Here is a 14,053-nt window from a genome sequence, read left to right as displayed (position 1 = left end):
AAATTATTAAATTAAAATTGTCTTGATATTTACAAGAAGGAGTAGTGGCCAACATCACCACCATACCAACAGCAGCATAGATAGACACAGATGCTATAAAAAATCAACCCTTTTTGGTACTGTTGCTGGCTCTTTAGACACGACGAGATGCCGTACAATGCAAAATCACAATAGGGACGAATGCATAATGGTGAGCGGTGAGTGAACCCTTCCTCGTCGTAATATCTGCCACCCGGGCATCAGTCAGTAGTAGGTAGCAGAGCTGAATACAATGCAAATTCACAACAATCAGCTCGTTATGTACGACGAGTCTCACATTCCTCAAGATTTTGCATGGGGATTTTACGAGATTTTGCTCAACAGGTGCGGCCTTCATTCGAGGCAATAATGCAACAGGTGAATCTTCAGTCTGGGACGATGAGAAATACAATACATGAAACAGGAAATAATGACTCCCACCAAAATTCATGACTTCTATTATCGTTCGAGTGGGAACAATTGATTGAGGTGAAGGTTCAGGACCAGAATCCAATTCAATAAGCAATTACAAGAGGAGATGAAACGACTGCTGTTGCTACTTCAACTCGTAAATCCTGATATAATAATAATGAGCAGGCAATTAATTATGTAAAGAAAGGTTATTATGTAAAACTGACTACTTTAACCCATTATGCACACATGGAAGAAAAGGAATTTACTACCCCGGAAGAATGACATTGTTGGAAATGTGACTTGAGTGAGAGAGGCGAAATGAGATTTCAAGGAATCGGAATAGATTTAATAATGGTCAATCGATTGAAAAATGAATTAAAAACAATTATTTTATCGTTTTGTTTATATATAATATATTATTGTGTCATTGAAATTTCCAAAATTCGAAGAATGTTGTAGTACTTTCTTTTCGTTCGAACTAATGTGTGCCTGATAACGATCGAGTATTCGAATGCTAGCAATTGTCAATAAAATCAAGAAAAAATATTATCCATTCACTAATAATATATTACATATTTAGCATGTTAGTAAAAAATAAATCCAATTCAGCAGAAATTCAATTTGGCAATGTCAACTTGGTAATGTCATCCTGGCATTTGTCTTGAAAATTTCGTACCGTGGTGGCCCAAGTTGTAAGACCCCATTTATCATTCTATGGGGCACCACCCCATAGAAACGGTGTCAATTAATCGTGGCGTGTGACAGACTTTAACCCAGGATGAATCAATTCGTTTCCTCTTTCGTTTCCTCAGAAACACCGGCGTAGCCGTTAGTGATTGAAGAATCCTGACTTTAACCATTCGGTTTGTGCAATTCGGAATGCATAAGCCTCGGTACAATGAGTCTCACAATGTCCTCTGAGTTGGGCATACGTCTGTCTAATTTCTGGTACATATATACATATACATGCTTGCGTATCATGATTATATGAATAAATTCGCAACATTTCAAAATTGTCTTGGTTTGGCTTCCTAGTGAAACAATGGAGAGTGAACTTGTAAGCCGTTGTATAAAAGTGTTTAGATTTGAACCTCATGCTCGAAAACGGATTTTGCTGATCCTTGGAGAAGTCACGTTGACAATCCTTGTTCCGGTCACAGGAGAAGTAAAGCAGATTCTGGAGGTCCCTAACCAAAACACAACCAAAGTTAAAAATTAACCTATTTGATAGTTGTGTTTTCTGCTTAATAGGATTTTAAGAAACCAATTTGTCTTCTTGGTTTATCAAGTGGAATTAATCATACTGAAAAAATCGCCAAAGAGGTTTTGGCAATGTGTCCATTTATTGACAACTCCATGATTCACGGTCTTGTGGAAGTAATTGAAGAACTGAAATCTCGGGAGTATGACCAGAACGGGATAGTAGTTAAAAATGAGACTGCATCTGATGGATCATACCTTCCTCGATTTCCTGAAATATTTCAGAATCTGTCAGATGAAAATATGCTGTACGAGAGTAATGATGAGGAACCAGACTTTGGGAAATTGAACCATTATATTCACTTGCTTTATGAAGACATGGCCCATAAAATTGAAGGTACTTACATACATGTTTGTGCTAATACAATACATACATATAACCACAAAACAAAGGGCACGAAATAATTTACACATATTTACAGATAAATATACACATCTATTTTACAGAATTTTACTTTATATCAAACAAATAAATGACTAATATAACCTACCTTTTTTAATTAAAGCTTCCAATTGCTTGGCAAAACTATCAAAGTGTAACAGCTACTTGAGAGAAATTTCGAGACATGGTAAAAAGCTGCAGTCAGTACAGATTTTTAATTTTGGTCCCGGTTAAAATCATGTTTTTTCTTACAATAGATTCAGCTATTAATGCTATTTTTCGAACACTACGAGATGACTCGAAAAAGTCATCGACTCTCACCAAGAACATTCTCACAATCTGCTTAAATTTCGCCAGCATCAGAGACTTTCATGCATTGCTCATCAATAAAAAAATTCCAATGTTGATTTTGGAAATTATTGATTTTGAGTTAGAACGGTGTGAGAAATGGAAGTCGCAACTGCTCGAAATCGAAGCTCATGACGGTATCTTTAGTGCTCGGTCATTGAACGAACATCAAAAGAAGTTGGTCCGGCTAACGGAGCTGACCTCAATTCAAAATGTCTCATTGAAAAGTAATTTAATTTTAAATTGCCACTAACAATTTTTTTAGTTCCCAATTCTGGTTTTTAAACAGTTGCATTTCAAATCCTTCACTGCCTGTCCGAGAACAAGGGAGTTAGGGAGAGTTTGCACGAAAATAAGGTGATCGCTTCCCTGGGGGATTCTTTAGAGAGACGGAATAACGAGCTACTGGAAGTTGTGACGTCTTTCCTAAGAAATTTGTCCAGTTTTGAACAGTGCATTGCTGAAATGATCCGTGTTGACCTGGTCGGCCAATTGGCTTCCATGCTAAAAGAAGGCACACCAATTCCAAAGAAAGTTGTCAACAATGCATTACACTTGCTATATAATCTCTCATTTTCTCGTGAGCTTTGCGAAAAAATTTGCGATTATGGACTCATTCCCATTATTGCCAATTGCATTGGTAATTCAAGTACGACAATATTGGTATTCATTCTTTAGAATAGACCGTTAAAACAATTAAATACTGATCTATGCAGATAAGTCAATGTTTCGAGAAATTGCTGCAAAGACTTTATATGTTCTATCCATGCATCCACTGATTAGAACAAAATTAGCAAAACATGCACTACTTGAATCGGTAATACGTACGTCAATTCGCTATTTCCTTGAAACTATTTTCATCAATTTTCACAATTAGTTGATGCGCACCCTCACAACCAATTCTGAAGCTGACACGCGGTCCTTTACAACCATCGTTGCAAGTCTGGTTTTAAATATCACTAGGACAAAGAGAGGAGCAAAAATTATATGGGAAACTAACAAATTGGGACCTCTGATTAAATCTGCGTTAATCAACCAGGATTTTTTTGCAATGAAGATCGCTAGATGTTTAGCCGAACATGACGTTGCATTTGTTCTGTACGATTGTGCAGGTGACATTGCTTCAGCGTTGTCTAATTCCAGTGATCAAGAATTCGTCATGGAATGCATCGGAATTTTAGGATGCCTCGATCTCCAACGAATCTCAATTCAGTCCATCGTTCAAAATGGTAAAATATTCCCATGGCTGAAACAAACTTTGGGGTATTACTTGGATAAAACACATAAACATGAAATTGAAGGTAATATTCTGATTATATCATCATGATGGCAGAAAAAAATGTGTATATGGTTTTTATATTCTCAATACAGTCTCTTTTGACTTAACGACTGCTTCCATTGATGTCATACTGCTTCTGATAAATATCTCTCAAATTGAAGAAGGCGCAAGACTTGTGGTATCCGAAGGATTCGTTGATGTTTTGCTAAAAATTTCTCATTCAGGGTCAAAGACTGAAGAGTCCATTGTTGATCATATACTCTTATTTTTTGAAACTTGTACAAAACATGAGTCAATTTCGATATATTTGGCTACAAAATCTCGACTTCCGAATGGTCTCTTGGAATATGCTGAGCGTACAACCGGCAGGCATCGAGAAAAGGCCATAAGTATTTTAGAGCAGATTGGAGTAAGCATTTCAATTTTAACTACATTTTCATAGGCTGGCAATTTAGTAATTGAATTTAACTCCAGAAATTTGATGAAACTTGGAAGGAAAATATTCAAGAGTTTAATTTTCTATCCTGGAACAAAGACTGGACTGATACAGTTACTGGCGTCAAAAATGAATATGACGATGACGCGTTGAACATACAACCGTTTAGATTTCAGGATGACTCATGCATCACTTCGAGAGATACAATTAGCTCCCTTCGGAATTCTAGAATGCAAGAAGAGCAGTTAAATGAGGACGAATATGCATGGTCCAGTGAAAATAGCAGTGAATGTCGTGATTCCGATATTTTCGACATGTTTCGCCATCAGTTTGAAGAGGAAATGGGATTCAACAGCAAATGGGAAAATGAATTTCGGGTTGGAGATCACTCAGATGCTGAAAGTAACTGGGATTGTTAATTTCGTAATAACAAGTCTTTATTTTTGTGTGCATTACCAGATAATCAAACTGAAACACAATTCCCTATATTATTTATCTCGAGAAAATAAATAAGTAATTCCAAAAGGATTCCTCTGCAAATAGTGCGCGTATCACGTAAAATGAGATAATTGCATTGTAATCTCACAAAAATATTAGAAGCATTTAAATGGAGGGTTCATTTTCGACATTGGACACTTCCATGCAGCCGCAAATTCTTGCATTTGTTGCAGAGCTGCATTTATTGACGTTATATATTCAATGTAGAAACCATCGTCATCTTTCTCCAGTTTTTGACGACAAAAGTTCTGTTGACAGAAAAAACTTGTAATATTTTTTAACTAAAATTATACTTATTTAATTTTGTGCAAATAGGAATAAAATTATTACTCGAACTGCTGACATGAAAAAAATCTGCTCCTCGGTATAACTCTCAAAGCCTTGTAATTTTTTCGACCTAACCCATCGTTTTGATTTGTTACTGAGTTCCCAAAACGGAGTTTTTGAAATAAATTCGCGATCCTCACTGTCGGAATGGGCGACTTTCAGTGCAATCACATTTCCAAATGTTTTTCTGTACTTGAAAACGTGAGGGGTTTCTTGGTATGTGTGCATATCCTTCATTGTCGTACTAATTGTCCTCACGGTCTTGGACTGCTTGTCATAAATCTGAAGCCAGCATTCTTTTTCACTCGCACCAGGCGACGGTGTCCAACTCTCATTCTTTAGTCTCCTCTTTATCTTATCTAAAAAAAACAATGATTTTTAAAATGGTATCTGATTTACGTCAATTTGCTGTGAAAGTGAGCAATTTCAAAACATCACTTATGGCAAATTAATTACCTTCCTCTGTATACTCAAGCAACATGTTAAGTACGGCTCTGACGCTCACCAACGTGGAGCCAGCGTTCCGCACTGCTCTGAAATAATTGGATTCGACTAAGTATTTTGATGAATTGGGTATTTTAAAGAACTTCAAGCTTACAACATGTCAGAATCGAAGGGCTCTAGATAGAACGACAGAGGAGTGAATATTGCATTCTCCTAAAATAGTAAATAGGAAATTTTAAAAACATAGTGGCAAAGATTTCGCATTCTACTTTTAATTGAAAAATATCGTACATATTCAATGACGGGTCTGACATTGTAATACGGATCTTCCAACTTGAACGTATTTGAGTTCCTGTCATGTACAAATACGACGTCATGCATGATAATCATATGTAATTTTAATTCGGTCAAAAACGAAATTTAATTATTCTGTGTAATCACCATAAGAGAACATGAAGTGGGTCATGTTGCCTGTTCCACCATTCTTTAGCTCGTCTCAACGTAAATTCCTTTCCGTTAAAAACATTCTGCAAATGTTCATCCCCCAACTGCAAATTTCCAAACTCCTTCGAGTTCTCTACTGACAGATCTTGTTGAGTTGGAATATTCGACATCAAGTTAAATGGGTCCAAATTGGTAAGGAGTTTCATCCCTTCTTCTCTTGTGGCATTGTCAATGTGTGGAAGCAGAGTAGCATTAGCCCAAAATTTAGCAAGATATATCACCCTTCGCCGTAAAAATGTTTCAATCTGTTGAGCATTAAGAATTTGCATAAAAACTTTTTGTACTTCTTCAATTAATGGTATTTGTATGCAGTAAATAAATGATATAAATAATGATATAAATGTTACATTGCGATAATATTGGTCAGCATCCAATCCTAGGCGTTCAAAGTACCGATGTACGGGTAAATACCCCAAGCTGCGTGTAAGAGATTGAAAACATTGGAAATCTATTCTACATGTAAAAAGGACAACAATAATAAATCATCAACAATCAAGAAAAAAATTTTAAACAAATGAAAATGCTTGTATTACGATTTACTACGCCACAACGAAATTTCTTGAAAGTATTCAATACTACCAAGTACTTTTTGTAATAAGTAAAATGCATCAGAGTCTATTTCCTTGAGTGACCACATTACAATTCTGAGAATCCAAAATCCGACTAAAATATTACACATTATTTTATTGGTGATCATAATTTTAAATGTTTAAACGTCTACCAATTTTTACCGATAGCTTGATTTTTGTCGGTAATAAGAATTGTTGCATTTATTGGAATAAATTTATCCCAGCAGTTTTTCAGTTTATTCACATATTCATCGACCTCTGTATTTGAGTATTCCTCTTTAAACTCTTTCATACCAACGTAATCTTCTAAAACCTTTCGAATATCAAACGGATCCTGCAATTTGAACAAAGCTGTATTTGCAGCGTACGAATTGTTAATAAAATCTTTGCAAAGCTTAGCTTCCATTCAACCCTTAGTACCTTTTGAGACGTGGTGCATTTAATGTCATTGACACGAATGTTATTTAAAGTATCTAAAACTTCTAAGGCCCCAATTGACAGTTTTAAAAGTCTGTCTTCTGTCAATTCTGGAAAAATAACATGCATCATGTCTTTGATCATGGTGGAGTCGTTAAATTGCTTCTTCCACGGCAAGTCTAATGTTTGTATCTGAAATTAAAGGATTAATACTAAGTTGACGACCATATCAGTGCATATCAAATCTTACAGGTGGACTAAAAAAGATTGCGAATGTAAATATGGATTACCAAAAGGTATGGATTTCCTGCAAGGTCAAACTTGAAAATCCAAAATTCAAAGTCAAATTCAGTCACAAATTAATCAAGTCAATTACAAAGTCACCTTGAAAAATCCAAAGTCCCCGATCGAGTGGGTCATATCTATTGCCATCGAGGCCAATGATGACCCAGAATTCAACTCTGATAGATTTCCAAATAACTTTGCTATTTGTACTTTGAAGCTGTCAAACTCGGCTCCTTTTGGTCCTTCATCACGAAGCCCTGCATGGTACACAAATTCAAATTATGAAAGCTGAGAAATTTATATCTCACAACGTATTAAACAAGGTTTGTACTGGGATGACGACAAACTTGATAAAATTTTATTGGCTGGTCATGAATAAAATTTCTGTTATAGCTCCTCAATATTTCAGCTGAAATTAAAACTTGCAGTTAAAAATATTCTACACATATTTATGTATACTGATGTTCAATTTCACTAATTACTTTTACTGTTACCGTACCAAGCACATTTTGTTTTCCAAACTCTAATCGGGCATTATCCATGTCGCAAATCTTACTATGTGTCCCTGCGAATTCTCCAGTATCATGTTCATCTATATAATTTCCGCAAACGAACTGATAGAAATCTTCGCATGGTGAGACATTATTGTTGATGCTTTCATTTAGTCGTTTGCTGAGACGTCTGCAATTTGGCGAATTGCAAACATACGGATCCACCGTCTTGTCCGAGTTGTACGTGAGTAGAAAGTAAATTGAGGCCGCAAGTTGGACCATGCCCATCACAAAAAGAAGAACTAGCACCAAGACGTCCAACCTTCGCCAGAGGGGGGACTTTACCCACCAATGTTCCCAGTCTGTCCTCTCTAAATCGTCTACAATATTGATTTGTGGGGGCGAATCCGACTCAGTCTCGGACACCTCTTCCGAATTGATCGTAGTATTTGAACTATCCGGCAGGGAAGGAAGATTGCTCGAAGGATGGTGATGGGGGTGAAGCTTCCTTCGAGATTTGTAATAATTTGCCCAGTAATTCCCCGTGTCTAATTTCGATGTGCGAACCGATGTTCCCGACTGTTTCCGTCTCCTACTATGGATAAATTCTTCCTTTGTCGTACTAGGTCTTGTACGAGAGGACGGTCCAACGGGTTCCTCGTCAGTCTCATCGATGCCTAGAAGGGCAGCGTCAGAGGCCATGTTTAATACATTAATTTATTCCATTCACATTGTATGTATTATAGCCACGTCAAACTGTGCTGTGTAACTGAGGCGTTAAGTTAAACTTCGAGTTTATTCGACACTTGATTAAAGGGAGCAGCGTGTACCTATTTATGTAGATACCAAGATTCCTAAACTTTTTAGCTCGTTTCCGTGGAGTGAATGTATTAGGATTATGTAATGCATTATGCATTACATAATCCTAATACATTCACTCCACGGAAACGAGCTAAAAAGTTTAGGAATCTTGTGTAGATACTAAAAGTCAAGTAATCGTGGAGAGAATGTCTATAGAAACAAAATAGGTCAGTACGAAAACGTCTGGCTCTTTTTGGTATACAAAATTGTACGATACATTTTCGAAGTATGTGTGCTCACTCATGCATGAGCTATGTTATACCATAAAGCATATTTGTTACATGATAAAAATTGTATCATTATTTGCATCAGTTTCAAATTGAAACTTTCAATGTATAGATATAGCTTTTCATTGTATTGTGGTTAATTCATTTACAAAAATAAGTTTACATTAGTATATAATCATTACATACAAAATACAAAAAGGATATCGAATCTTATGATATAGTTATTTCGAATATTTACGGGCTTGATAACTTGAGATGTGATATTGTTATTTATACTGAATTGTGTTGGTGCAAGGCTAATTCTCACGCCTTTTATTCTTCCAGACCTTCTCCATAATCCTCCGAGTATTCCTGAGGCAATATTCTTTTATTTTCCGCAGAAATTTCACGCCAAATCCCGTCAGCCACTTCTGCTTCTCGTTTGTCAACCACCGCTTGAATGATTTCTGTAAAGGGCATGATTGATTAATTAGTGAGAATTATTATTCTGTTACCTATACCTAATACAGATAAATAATGTTAGTTCATAATTAAGCAATGAATTACCATCCAATAAGACGGACGATTTTTCTCGAATCCCCACTTTCCGAATGGATCGGGCATGAAGCCAGGGAATGAAAGTATCATTGAGATCTATATAGCAGGGGATGACATGATTTATAAATTTTGAATTTTGAGCATGATATTTTGCCTACTGTATAAAATACCATCATTGCCACTCATGAAGCCTTGGCGTCTGAGTTCATTGAGCGCATTGTTGTTTAGGGTGCCCAACAAGTTGGCAGAGTAGAAGTTTGCGGTGACGATATTTTGCGTCTCCTTCTCCTCCATGACCTCCTTCTGTCGCTGGGCAATCAGCCGTTCTCGCTCCGCCGTGATCTTCTGCTCCCGTTGGTGAAGGCGATGAAGGCGCATCAGCTCGATGCGATGCCTCTCCTCAAATGCGCGCTGTTGCGAAAGGAGGCTTTCGAGTTCCACTTCCTCCATCGTTTCGAACAAGGCCTGCTCGATAATTTTGCCCACCACGGTGGTCACTACGGGAGTGACCTCATCGTCGAAACGGAACAACTCCCAGGGTTGAATCTGTGGGCATGAAAAGGTGGATATTAATTATTAGCAGGTTTTACATATCCTTGCAAATTAACAGGATGCATACTTGCGTTTCGACATCAAGTCCAAGCTTGAAGGGACAGAATATTTTGAGTACTGGCAGATCAAAGATCTGGTCCGTTTGGGTAAACATGTCTTTTTCCACGACTTCATCAGTTATCTCTTCTAGGTAACGGTCTGTTTGTATTCCCATGTCTTCGAGACCAATTTTGCTCGTATGATGCGGTGGAGTTCGTGGACGAATTATTCCTCCCATATTGGTCTGCTGAATCTTTCTCTTGGTCATGCCCTTTTTTCGTTGGGCGTTGCTTGCACTCGCGTCTTCCAGCGTTCTCCTTTTGCATCGCTCTTCCTCAGACTGCAAAAGCTTTGTGATTTTAACTCACCCCAAACAAACGTGGTTGGTTATACATACCTTTTTGAAGGTCTTGTAAGTCGGACCTCGATAAATTCGTGGATCTATAAATCATAAATTTTGAGAGTACTATGCACAGATTTATATACACATGGATTGTACTTAAATGGTCGACATAATGGAAATATGCACTCACCCCACATCATGCTGTGATAATCGTGTGCCCCTCGAGGCCTAAAAATTTAACCCGCAGTTTATTACATAATTCATTAGGGGGACATAGGCATATACATATAACGTTCGTCTTACTTTCCAGTTCCCTTGTTCTTTGGTCTTTCAATAGTAATTGCCTTTGGACCACTGGAGTAGACATAATATTGGCCAAAGGGAGGTGGTTCGATAACGTTGCAAGGAGTGTGAAGGTGCCTGGAGGGTAGAGCATGTTGACGACTTGCGACTTCCCTTTGGAGGTATGGGCTGGAGGCATTTTATTTTTGATGAGTCAAATCCGATAATAAAGTGTCTCGATAAGGATTACTACACAACCTCTGGCGATATGCAAATGCAAATCCGGGCAATATATATTATTATCAAGTATACGTACATACACACATACAAACACGTTTCTAAATATATATGCAAATGCCGGTTGCAATAAGATAAATTTATGAAATCATCAGCAGATACATAGTGCAATAAATAATTTTGCAACTTTGAGTATAAAGTAGTTTGTTGGTATGGCGGTTTCAATATGCTATTTATTGAATAAAGATAATTTCGTGGTTGCATCAAAGCATGGAGAAAACAGGAAATTTTTTAGTAAGGTTTATTATTGTATTTGCTATGTCTAAACTGATTTATGAGGGACTTCAATTCTTCAGAGGTTGTGGACGGCCTCGATGTGGATGATTAATGAACATGGGATTTTGTTTTTCTTCCTCCTTAAAGCATTGGAATCCTTTGAGTTTATCATAAAAAGTATTTCCTAAATAAAATAATTTTATTCCTCTAAATTTTGCACCATTTCTTAGCAACTGCTCAAAAATTCTTAAAAATGACGACCAGGGATATTGTTTTACGACCAACAGCCAGAATTAAAGTTATTGCTAAACTGTATCTTTAGTAAAAATATATAGAATACGACAATATATTTTAATGTCATACCATGCATTTCTTTTGGTGGGTGATGATGATGGAACAAGTGATGGTTTAAATCTTCTGTATTTACAAACCTTAAGCAACATCTTGGACACTTTAATTCTGGTTCGGCATGATGTTCCTACACATAGTAATTTAACACAAATTAAGAAATAAAACATTTCTGCAACAATAATACAAAGACCATGTTCGGTTTACCAGTAAGTGCTCTTGTAGAATTATCATCCCAATCGAAACGCTTACATTAAATAATCGCATACAGTACGGGCATAGTACTCGAGAGTCATGACCATGTTTCTAGAATTATAACGGAAGATATTTTCAAATTCTAATGGGTAGTAATCGTAAATAGCACATGGAGGCTTGCAGACACTTATTCCTACCAATTGAAAATGTTTAATTAAGTCCCAACGAAAAGATGAACGACAATCACAGACTGGACATGAATATGGCATCTCGGCAACATGATGGAACTTTGAGTGATGCAGCGTCATTTTCTCAGTCGAATCAAACCCAACCTCGCAAATTCGGCAACATATATCCGTAGTGTGTTGGTGTATCTACATAAAAATGCATAATTCGGTTAAAACAAACTTTCATTTGCTCATGTTGAATTAATTTGGAATTTAATTAACCTGTCTCATATGGGTATTTAGCCGAGATAGAGATGTACATGAAGTGAAACATAGACGACAGTCGCTATTAGAATTCGAACTTTTTGGGATAGTGCGATGCTTGATAAGTTCCCAATTCCCATCTTTATTTTCACTTATGTGTTCCTTAATAATGTGGCAGACTACGTTCGCATTACTAAGGATTTCTTTGGGACACAAACGACACTAAGAAAACAATAACAGTATAAGTAAGAAAAAGGAATCAATTCCGTTAAAATCGAGCAAGGTGTGTTTCTTCACGCTGCACGAAATCGACATGGTACTTACATGAACCGAAGTTTCCATCTCTGACCTCCTGTACCTGGAGAAATCCGTTTCAAATTGTGTCCTCTTATGTTGCTTCCTGCTCTTTCTTGCTATCCTGTGATCGTTAGCCTCTTCACTCCAGTTCCATCGCCCATAGTAATATCCCCGCAAGCTAATCTGACCATGAAGAGGAACAGGGGGAATGGTTGTTGAATTCAATTTTGTAGTAAGTTGTTTTTGGTTAAATATTACTTTAGGAGTAGAATTAGTTTCCTTATGCTTCGTTGTTTCACTCAGAGTTCGTACTCGTTCGTCCGTTTCAGATTTGCCATTCTTCGAACTGGTCAAAGCGCATCTTCTGTGCAGTATTGGAGTGGTTGAGGGGAGCATTGACTCAGCCAACAGAATGCTTGGGAATAATACAGGCATCGAAAATGAATCGTCACTGCACTGGTCATCAAAGTCTAACCTTGACCTTGTAGGGTATCTATTGAGGTTCGGGATATGTGGGGGCGAAAGTTCCGGCATGCTACCCGAATCTTCGTCTTCGGCCTGTTCATCTACATTAGCTTCGCAGCCTGGTTCAAACCCATTATCCATGTGGTCAACTTCCATGTCCACCAGCGCGATACTGTCATTATCAGTCTTAATTTCTGCTGGTTCTCGTTCTGTCCCTTTCACTTTTTTGGATCGACTTCTTATTCTTTTGCGCAGTTGCCTTTTCTTCTTCTTCCGTTTTATGGTCGAGTCACACACTGAGTTCTCCCGAGCGGAATGCATGAGAATCTTATTAATTAGGCACGAGCTATCCTTAGCGACCAAGTTAATTGAAGGCGTCGTCTTCAATGGGTGTGTACCATACATTAAGATTCCTTTGTTGTTCATCAATGGGGGTGGAGTAGACTTGAGGTGCCCTCCCTCAATGCTAATCCTTCTCTCGGCAGCAGACCGATGGTGATGATAGTGGTTTGAAAACAGAATTGGCATTTTTGTAGTCATATCTCGCTTTTTATTCTACAGAGAAGGGCAGTTCAAAAATTTAAATGTTACAGTTCATCATGACATATTTAAATTCTTTAAAATACTTTTACCGAGCTATTTTTTTCCACAGTTGGGTCGTCACTTCTGTCTGATGAGGGTCCTGAAGTCACGTCCAACACAAAAAAATCAACCCGTCGTGCCATGTCAATTTCGGTCATGCGATGAAGTAGATAAGTCAGTCAAAATGCGCATCATTCGTACATCAAACTATAGAATTTAAAAAAAATCTGACATTTTGTCCCTTCTCGTGTCCTGCGATCAAAGAAATGAAGTTTAAAATAAAGTAAGTTTTTTGTCATCAGCCATCAGCCGATGAAGTTCGTAATCGTAACTGAACTGACCGACCTCCTCTCTTTTCCCACCACTACAAACTGAGAAAGACCAGAGAGCTGCCGAAAAAAACAAAGTAAACAAATACTTTTTGGTAAACAAATATTCAGTAGCACGAGATTTTGAGCCCAATATAAATCTGTCAGTAATTATTTTTTAATAGTTTTTGTGGGTGGCTGGCTAACAAGCTTATCTAAAATGCATGGCTGAATGAGGGATCTAAAATTGATGAAAAATGTGGGAAATCCTAATCAGTCCTAATTTTGGGATTAGTGGTTGTTGTACTAATAGAATTTCTATGCTTTTCCAAGTATTCTTGGCCAGCGGCAGACGAATGAGGGTCCGCCTATGATCTCTCACTAGCTTTCCTCATATATTG

At 37.4% G+C, this 14,053-nt stretch overlaps 5 protein-coding genes across 14 annotated transcripts; 2 read left to right on the top strand and 3 right to left on the bottom strand.

The window, feature by feature from the left end:
* Positions 1 to 55: 55 nt before the first annotated feature.
* On the top strand, positions 56 to 2,106 carry LOC118435108. 3 transcript variants are annotated; one of them, XM_035850429.1, is made up of 4 exons: positions 56 to 190; positions 364 to 1,380; positions 1,468 to 1,615; positions 1,684 to 2,106. In XM_035850429.1, exons 2-4 carry the CDS (start codon positions 1,331 to 1,333, stop codon positions 2,095 to 2,097), a joined length of 612 nt encoding a protein of 203 aa, XP_035706322.1. In that variant the 5' UTR covers positions 56 to 190; positions 364 to 1,330; the 3' UTR covers positions 2,098 to 2,106. The 3 variants fall into 3 exon arrangements, with proteins under 3 accessions (XP_035706322.1, XP_035706321.1, XP_035706320.1); XM_035850428.1 differs by having other exon boundaries at positions 58 to 197; XM_035850427.1 differs by having other exon boundaries at positions 122 to 253.
* A 147-nt stretch (positions 2,107 to 2,253) lies between these two features.
* LOC110846846 lies at positions 2,254 to 4,567 on the top strand. Its single transcript, XM_035849133.1, has 5 exons — positions 2,254 to 2,667; positions 2,712 to 3,097; positions 3,300 to 3,723; positions 3,794 to 4,110; positions 4,176 to 4,567. The coding sequence occupies exons 1-5, from the start codon at positions 2,259 to 2,261 to the stop codon at positions 4,554 to 4,556; spliced, it is 1,917 nt and encodes a 638-aa protein (XP_035705026.1). The 5' UTR covers positions 2,254 to 2,258; the 3' UTR covers positions 4,557 to 4,567.
* Positions 4,568 to 4,712: 145 nt separating this feature from the next.
* LOC110847906 lies at positions 4,713 to 8,374 on the bottom strand. Its single transcript, XM_022094946.2, has 14 exons — positions 7,681 to 8,374; positions 7,513 to 7,590; positions 7,281 to 7,438; positions 7,187 to 7,216; positions 6,900 to 7,088; positions 6,642 to 6,813; positions 6,444 to 6,573; positions 6,258 to 6,363; positions 5,848 to 6,155; positions 5,698 to 5,758; positions 5,561 to 5,619; positions 5,419 to 5,495; positions 4,966 to 5,321; positions 4,713 to 4,883 (listed from the first exon to the last, which is right to left on the bottom strand). Exons 1-14 carry the CDS (start codon positions 8,372 to 8,374, stop codon positions 4,731 to 4,733), a joined length of 2,571 nt encoding a protein of 856 aa, XP_021950638.2. The 3' UTR covers positions 4,713 to 4,730.
* A 526-nt stretch (positions 8,375 to 8,900) lies between these two features.
* On the bottom strand, positions 8,901 to 10,804 carry LOC110846844 (flagellar radial spoke protein 3). The gene is made up of 7 exons (XM_035849992.1): positions 10,535 to 10,804; positions 10,422 to 10,459; positions 10,286 to 10,329; positions 9,917 to 10,228; positions 9,468 to 9,843; positions 9,307 to 9,393; positions 8,901 to 9,206 (listed from the first exon to the last, which is right to left on the bottom strand). Exons 2-7 carry the CDS (start codon positions 10,429 to 10,431, stop codon positions 9,073 to 9,075), a joined length of 963 nt encoding a protein of 320 aa, XP_035705885.1. The 5' UTR covers positions 10,432 to 10,459; positions 10,535 to 10,804; the 3' UTR covers positions 8,901 to 9,072.
* A 146-nt stretch (positions 10,805 to 10,950) lies between these two features.
* Positions 10,951 to 14,038, bottom strand: LOC110847915 (zinc finger protein Xfin). Of its 8 annotated transcripts, XM_022094958.2 has the most exons (9): positions 13,690 to 14,035; positions 13,395 to 13,596; positions 12,556 to 13,317; positions 12,325 to 12,480; positions 12,019 to 12,222; positions 11,767 to 11,943; positions 11,582 to 11,680; positions 11,390 to 11,504; positions 10,951 to 11,210 (listed from the first exon to the last, which is right to left on the bottom strand). In XM_022094958.2, exons 2-9 carry the CDS (start codon positions 13,500 to 13,502, stop codon positions 11,095 to 11,097), a joined length of 1,737 nt encoding a protein of 578 aa, XP_021950650.1. In that variant the 5' UTR covers positions 13,503 to 13,596; positions 13,690 to 14,035; the 3' UTR covers positions 10,951 to 11,094. The 8 variants fall into 8 exon arrangements, with proteins under 8 accessions (XP_021950650.1, XP_021950652.1, XP_035706284.1 ...); XM_022094960.2 differs by having other exon boundaries at positions 11,458 to 11,504; positions 12,325 to 13,317; positions 13,690 to 14,038; XM_035850391.1 differs by having other exon boundaries at positions 10,951 to 11,183; positions 11,458 to 11,504; positions 12,325 to 13,317; positions 13,690 to 14,038.
* Positions 14,039 to 14,053: the final 15 nt, after the last annotated feature.

Source organism: Folsomia candida, unplaced genomic scaffold (assembly GCF_002217175.1).
Source record: "Folsomia candida strain VU population unplaced genomic scaffold, ASM221717v1 Fcan01_Sc003, whole genome shotgun sequence".
NCBI lineage: Eukaryota > Metazoa > Arthropoda > Collembola > Entomobryomorpha > Isotomidae > Folsomia > Folsomia candida.
The sequence above is the reverse complement of the archived record's forward strand: the minus strand, read 5'-3'. Positions and strand labels throughout refer to the sequence as shown.

Excerpts from the sequence above, each read along its gene's own strand:
- LOC118435108 (XM_035850429.1), top strand. The coding sequence starts at position 1,331 with ATGAGTCTCACAATGTCCTCTGAGTTGGGCATACGTCTGTCTAATTTC. Across the intron at positions 1,381-1,467 it reads ATACGTCTGTCTAATTTCTG|TGAAACAATGGAGAGTGAAC; the intron begins GTACATATATAC and ends TTGGCTTCCTAG. Across the intron at positions 1,616-1,683 it reads AAGTAAAGCAGATTCTGGAG|GATTTTAAGAAACCAATTTG; the intron begins GTCCCTAACCAA and ends TCTGCTTAATAG.
- LOC110846846 (XM_035849133.1), top strand. The coding sequence starts at position 2,259 with ATGGTAAAAAGCTGCAGTCAGTACAGATTTTTAATTTTGGTCCCGGTT. Across the intron at positions 3,098-3,299 it reads CAATATTGGTATTCATTCTT|TTGATGCGCACCCTCACAAC; the intron begins TAGAATAGACCG and ends TTTCACAATTAG. Across the intron at positions 4,111-4,175 it reads GTATTTTAGAGCAGATTGGA|AAATTTGATGAAACTTGGAA; the intron begins GTAAGCATTTCA and ends ATTTAACTCCAG.
- LOC110847906 (XM_022094946.2), bottom strand. The coding sequence starts at position 8,374 with ATGGCCTCTGACGCTGCCCTTCTAGGCATCGATGAGACTGACGAGGAA. Across the intron at positions 6,156-6,257 it reads CTGACCAATATTATCGCAAT|ATTGAAACATTTTTACGGCG; the intron begins GTAACATTTATA and ends AATGCTCAACAG. Across the intron at positions 5,759-5,847 it reads CCACTTCATGTTCTCTTATG|GAACTCAAATACGTTCAAGT; the intron begins GTGATTACACAG and ends TGTACATGACAG.
- LOC110846844 (XM_035849992.1), bottom strand. Across the intron at positions 10,229-10,285 it reads CTTACAAGACCTTCAAAAAG|TCTGAGGAAGAGCGATGCAA; the intron begins GTATGTATAACC and ends AAGCTTTTGCAG. Across the intron at positions 9,394-9,467 it reads CTTCATGAGTGGCAATGATG|ATCTCAATGATACTTTCATT; the intron begins GTATTTTATACA and ends CCTGCTATATAG.
- LOC110847915 (XM_035850389.1), bottom strand. The coding sequence starts at position 13,502 with ATGACCGAAATTGACATGGCACGACGGGTTGATTTTTTTGTGTTGGAC. Across the intron at positions 11,681-11,766 it reads TAATTAAACATTTTCAATTG|AAACATGGTCATGACTCTCG; the intron begins GTAGGAATAAGT and ends TTATAATTCTAG. Across the intron at positions 11,505-11,581 it reads TTCTACAAGAGCACTTACTG|GAACATCATGCCGAACCAGA; the intron begins GTAAACCGAACA and ends TACTATGTGTAG.